Genomic DNA, 6,478 nt, shown 5'->3' with positions numbered 1-6,478 from the left:
TATAGATTGCCTGCTTAAACTTTTAATTCTTACATTAATCATCCATTGTAGTCATTGACCTATTCTATTTGTTCCCTTGTTAGTCTATAAGAAAACAATCACTCTAGACAAAAATATATTATTTTTAACCTTAAAAATATCGGATAATGAAAAGGGTGACATAATAATACGCAATGTTATTATACAAGCTGATAAATTGAAGTCTGTATGTCTGCCATATCGACTAGTCGATAAACGTCAACATGTTTTTGTCATCGCTATTAGATAATTTGTTAACATGACTATAAAACAATTAACTATCAATCCTAAATGTCACTTAATACAACATTAAAATCATTGATACTACCTTAAAGTTAACAGAATTAGATTGAATAAATTGTTTAGAGAGACTGAAATCTTTTAGGTTCTTATATAATTACTACAATAGTAATGGAAATCAGTACTTTCATCCAAAAGGACCTGCTATCATGATAACATATTAATAAAATATTTGTTCCAGTAATTTAAACGTCAACCTTCTCTTTTAACTCCAACGTTACTATATCATCACTAATACTGTGCTGATTCACTACTTACAAGTATAGATTTTACTGTACTACTCATTAATATACCTTGACTTTCCTGTATAATGGGTTACAGAAAGACGTTATCGATTCGACGATTGATGCTTAACTGGCATAATCAAATTAAACTGGTAACTTTTATATCATTATGTAGTTCTTCTGTTAGAAATACTTTGGAAATGATTAAAGTATTACAATTTTACATTTGGTACTTGACTGAAGATGTTAGCAATTAACTCTAATGATTCTGTTATCGACAGCCCTAAGAATTAGCATTTATGTTAGATAAGCTATACATGGTCTTACAAAGAATGATTTTAATTGAACTGAATCGATATCTTTTAGATATAAGGACATAAATTTTTCCATATTAAAATTATAGCAAATGTTCTATCCAATATTGCGATCACTCAAACTGATAAACGTTCGAACACAGTAGAGACTTAGACTTATTGAAGTTAATTATTACTAACTAAATATAACATATCCTCTATAGTAATTCATAAGTGTAGTACAAGCCATTCTACTCAATCTCACATATTATTCTATCTGTCTTTCATTTCCTAATAATAACTATAAGTTATTCATCATTATCTCAATAATGATTCTTTACTACCGTTTCTGCTCTAAGCACGAGCCTATTACCTACTTATGGATAAACTTGCAGTATCACAATAGAATTAGATTTTGTTAGCATCCAACACCAATACTATCTTTATCAACATGATACTTGCAGATGGTACAAATATTGTAGATTCTTTAATTCCAGTGAAGAATATCTTTAATATACGTATATGATCATTACAATATAGCTCATCCATAGTAATGGTATGATTTGTATAGTTACTGATCGAACTTATTTTTCATCTTTTTAATCTTGAATTAAAGGAAACACTGCAGTGGCAATCTTTGCTAACTAAATATATTGCCAATAAGAAAACAATCCAAATGCTTGAATTATGTAAAGCTGAAAATGTAGGGTTGAGAGATGCTGCGATCAAGATATTAAAAAACGATTATGGTATCACCGATGTTGTAATGCCTAAAGGTTAGTCCATTAGAGCCATCATGCTCAACACAAACGTGCCAATAGTTATAATCAGATAACTCTAATTATAAAATGATATTACTACACCAATATTTATAGAATTTAAAAATTTTACATTTTGAATTACGCTTCAGAAGCATCTCATAAGCGCTCATTTAAGAAAAGAATTTCCAAGAAGAAAAGAAATAATTCTAGCAATGATAAAGGTTAATAACAAAATTACGCTCTAGTATACAAATACTAGCACGTATTGTGATTATGACGATGATATAGTCTGCCTCAGTCTAATTTAAGATAAATAAACTTTAAACTTTGACATCAAAGTGCATCATAATACTAATTATGAATATATAAGCTAGTTCAAAAAATTTATCGAACACATGAAAATGATTAAAATCGAAGAAAATAGCTGCTACTTATTAATTTTACGGAAATTAAAATTGTAGGCAAATAATGACATTTAGCTTTAATAACGATTGAATTTATTAACAACATTTGCTGTATTACACGTGTCTTAAAATTTCATAGATTCCAAGACATCGACCAAAATTTTTACTATTCCGTTATCTAAAGTAATTGCTAATGATGAAAAATCCAGACAAGATGAGATTAATCAATTAAAGTTAGCTCAAAAATCAGCAAATACTAAAGGTGACGTAGACGCTGAAGATATCAATCAGATTTTTGCTAGCGCATCACTCGGAAGTCCAAAAGCATTTCGTCGATCACTAATTGCTGCACTAGAAGTTAACAAAGACTGTAAAATGCCTAGATTAAACCAAGGTCGCCGTAAACAAAATATACTGACTTCACCAATTATGGAAAGACGAAATTCGATCTTGGTTGAAGCATTAACCTTGCCCTCTTCTGACGAAAATAAACGTCGACAAAATAACAACCATCGAGATCCTGATGAATATGTTGTCCAACAACCTAAAATACCATTGATCGTTACCAAATCGATCGAATTTATAGAAAAAAATGGTCAGTAAACAGATAAATTTAATCTTTAGTTTAAAACTATTGTACCCTAAATGTAGAAGGATTATCGATATCCAGTTCAGTGATCAAAACGTATTAATGAATGATATAGCAACGACAACAAGTTAGTTCAAAATATAAAATCAGTTATTTTATACTCGCTCAGCTCATGCACTGTACTTTCATTTAAGAACAGACGATAATGTAATAAGCAATTTTTATACAGCATTTCATATTTAATAGTTATAAGTTACTAGGAACGTTAGATGATTTTACCCTATATTGAGGTATTAAAGTTTATACTAATAATCAAACTGATACTAATACAACACCGTAATTATTGGATACAAATACAGCAGTAAACCAGGAATCTTATCATTTACTCAAAAATTCAATATTTCCTTTCTATGCATTCTTGATATCAGGGTTGCGGGCAGAAGGTTTATTTAGAATAGCATCATCCAAGAAAAAGATTAAGCAGGTATAAGATCAACAGAATTTCATAACTTAATATCGGATTATTAAGTTAATCATAGAAAAATTACCGTATATACTGAATGAATTATTGATGTACGATCAATTGATTGATTTCGCGATGCTAACGTGCCTAGATATGCGCGGATCTTGATAATGGTCAACCGATACAATTTGACGAAAACGAACATACACCACATGATGTTATCTCCATTTTTAAAGATTTCTTTCGTTATTTACCGGAACCCCTCTTAACAAGAGAGTTATATTCTTCCTTTTTAGCCACAAAAAGTAAGTGAATCATGCATTATATTCGTTAGCATATTAATCACTAAAAATTTATTACAAACATTTTGCTTTTTCGCAAATAATTCATTATAATGATAAATTCTGAATCTAATTAATGGTTTTTCCTTAATATCTGTTCTAGAACTATCGCCGGAAGAAAGAAAAGAAGCGTTAAAGCTATTATGCTGTATTCTGCCAATTCCCAATCGTGACACTTTGAGATCTTTAGTGGCATTCCTAAATAATGTTGCTAAAAATGCGGATGATATCGTAACAAACGATGGAGAAAAGGTAGCTCTAATAAAAATTCATATTAATATCATTCTACCATTCGATAATATCGTAGTTTTATTCCGCCATTCAAATTGCATTATTTACATACAATATTTTCTAATATCTCTATGCCCATCTTTAAAGATACCAGGAAATAAAATGGATATCAGCAATTTGGCTAAGGTTATGGGCCCAAATATTTTGCATAAGGTAAACTTTAAATTTTTACTAATATTATATTTTAATATGATTTTTAGATTTAAATGTAAATAATAAACTTTCATTGAATTTATGTCATGAAATAGATGAAAAATGTTAATCAAGATTTCGCTGTCGATAGCGCTGATCGTGTTGATGACACGCCTATAGTTATTGGCATAACTGAAGATCTTATTGAATTAAATTCTACTCTATTTGAGGTAGTCTTTCTTCCTTACAGAATAACGAGATAGCTATATTAAGATACGATAATCTCTAAATTGATCTAATTCGCTGCAATCACTAATTTTTACTGTTAGAATTTACGAAATCATATACTTATATTTGCCGACAGATCTCCTCCAATCTCTATCGCAAGAGTTTCCTTGCGCTCCTGGAAAGGGAACCTGCCGCTGCCGTTCAGCTATTAAACAAGAAACAAGAGCAATTGCTTAGGTATAAAGATAAACTCAGTGATATAGTGGTATCTTTTGTTTAAATACTAACAAATTACAGCGACAATAATTTAGTTGAGGAAAGTTATATACCATACTCTGTCCCTTATAAATCAAAACGCAGATTATAACTTAAGGTATAAATTCTATAGGGAGAAAGAAAGCAATGAAACTTTAAATCTGGGACAGAAACTGAAACGTGATGATAGTAATACAAAAGAGACTGTTGACCGATCAGAACTAACGGCATCTAACTTAAGTTTGCCATCTTCAACCAATGCTGGCCTAAAACAAACTGAAATTATACCGATATCACAGGCAACAGTTAATGGTAGCAATACCGAGAGTAACCAATCGGAGAACCAGTTCCAAGCGGCTAAGCATCATAATAATGATAGCATACGTGAAAATCGAAGGCTTAAGACGACATTGAATCAACAGCAAGTGCAAGTTGGCAATGATCCAGCTACCTTAAATCTTAACAGTTATACGTCATCTAGTAGCAATAGTGAGATAGATTACCCCAATTCTTCTTCTTCAGTTGCTACTACTAATCCACTATTACGGCGATACAGTGATCGAGTTAGTGACACCAACTTATCAACAATCTTAGCAGCTAGAAGCAACGAATATCACGAACCAGCATCACCCTCGCGTCCTCGTGAAAATAGTGTTGGTGACATTAGTATTATGCCAACATTTCGTCATCAAGACGGACTACATCAACAAACCAATCGAGTTTCAAATCAAGAGCAATCTAATATGAATAGCAATGGTGGAAGCAGTATCGCAGACGTTAATATAACATCAACATTTCATAATCAAGACAGTGTACGACAACAAACAATACGAACACCAACACAAGATTATGGCAATAGTAGTAGCATTGTTAATAATGTTGATCTAAGTATAATGCCAACATTTCAACATCATCATGATGGTTTGAGGCAGCAAACTATACGAACATCACATCAGGATAGCAATCACCAACAAACTATAAGAACGCCAAATCAAGACCATATCAAGAACAGTAATGATATCAAGAGCAATATCCTTTCTCAAGATGGAATGCGACAGCAAGCTATGCGCGGCACTAATCTGGAACTTATAAACGCTAATAGTAATACCAATATTAATAGTAGCGCTAATAATAACAATAATAATAGTACTATCAATAATAGTAATATAACAACATCTAGTAATAACAATAGTAACACCAATAACGCTGTTATCGCCAGTAGCAATAATATTTTTAACAATGGCAACAATTTAAACATTATACCTACTTTCCATCAACAAGACGGACTACGTCAACATAAAACTAAAGTGCCAAATCAAGATCCTGTCAATACTGATACTAGTAATGGCAACTATAGTAATCGTAATAGCAGAATTACTCGCTCCCAGAGTACTAAACATCGATCTAGTCGTGATCATAGCTATCAGGAATATCCATTAAATAATTCATTAAATAAACCAAATAATATGCCACAACGACGAAGTTCATTCCAGTATCGTAATCAAACATATGACAATTACAATAATATAGCACATGTAGAACAATGGAATCGTAATGAAACTGTAGATATACAATTTGCTACTTCATCATCGATGGGTCATCATGAAGATCGCCAACCAACGTCATCACCTAACATTTATCAACCACCACTAGCTGCACCTGAAAAAGATGAATTCAGCCGTCATCATACTCAAAATTATCCTAATGGTCAGCCACAAGGCATACCGAATCGATCTATCGATCAATTCAATGTTGCCTTTAAAGCATCACCCTATCCAATCAATAATCGATATAATTCATCTAGTAATCATCCATTTGAAGGTGAATACGGACGTGCTAGATCCTCATCTAATTGTGAATCAAAAAATAGGTATAAACAACCAGCAAATACAAGTCCAGTAGCCTCTTCCTATACAGCATCTTCTCAATTCCTAGCTAAAAGTGTTGAAAATATGTACACAGTACAAAATTCATCGATTACCGGTAGTGGGGTAGAACAAACGCCTGGCTTACCCGCTGAAATCCACTTATTAATTACGCCAACTCATGGTGATACAGAAAGAGGTGCAGAAAGAGATGCGGAAAAAGATCAGGAATTATTTGAAAAAATGCAACACCAATTTAATATGGGTACTACTCGAAAAGATGTACAACATATTTCGTTGGTATAAATAGCTTT

General features: G+C 31.9%; 1 protein-coding gene across 1 annotated transcript; it reads left to right on the top strand.

Moving 5' to 3' along the window:
• Positions 1 to 628: 628 nt before the first annotated feature.
• Positions 629 to 6,470, top strand: TRIADDRAFT_56426 (uncharacterized protein; the record flags this gene model as incomplete). The annotated part of the gene is made up of 12 exons (XM_002112823.1): positions 629 to 694; positions 1,452 to 1,611; positions 1,746 to 1,817; positions 2,140 to 2,595; positions 3,018 to 3,073; positions 3,204 to 3,357; positions 3,497 to 3,645; positions 3,772 to 3,837; positions 3,933 to 4,046; positions 4,181 to 4,281; positions 4,433 to 5,220; positions 5,581 to 6,470. The coding sequence occupies 12 exons, from the start codon at positions 629 to 631 to the stop codon at positions 6,468 to 6,470; spliced, it is 3,072 nt and encodes a 1,023-aa protein (XP_002112859.1).
• Between the last annotated feature and the right edge of the window lie 8 nt (positions 6,471 to 6,478).

The sequence above is a fragment of the Trichoplax adhaerens genome, genomic scaffold (assembly GCF_000150275.1).
Source record: "Trichoplax adhaerens TRIADscaffold_5 genomic scaffold, whole genome shotgun sequence".
NCBI classification, from domain to species: Eukaryota; Metazoa; Placozoa; class Uniplacotomia; order Trichoplacea; family Trichoplacidae; genus Trichoplax; species Trichoplax adhaerens.
The sequence above is the reverse complement of the archived record's forward strand: the minus strand, read 5'-3'. Positions and strand labels throughout refer to the sequence as shown.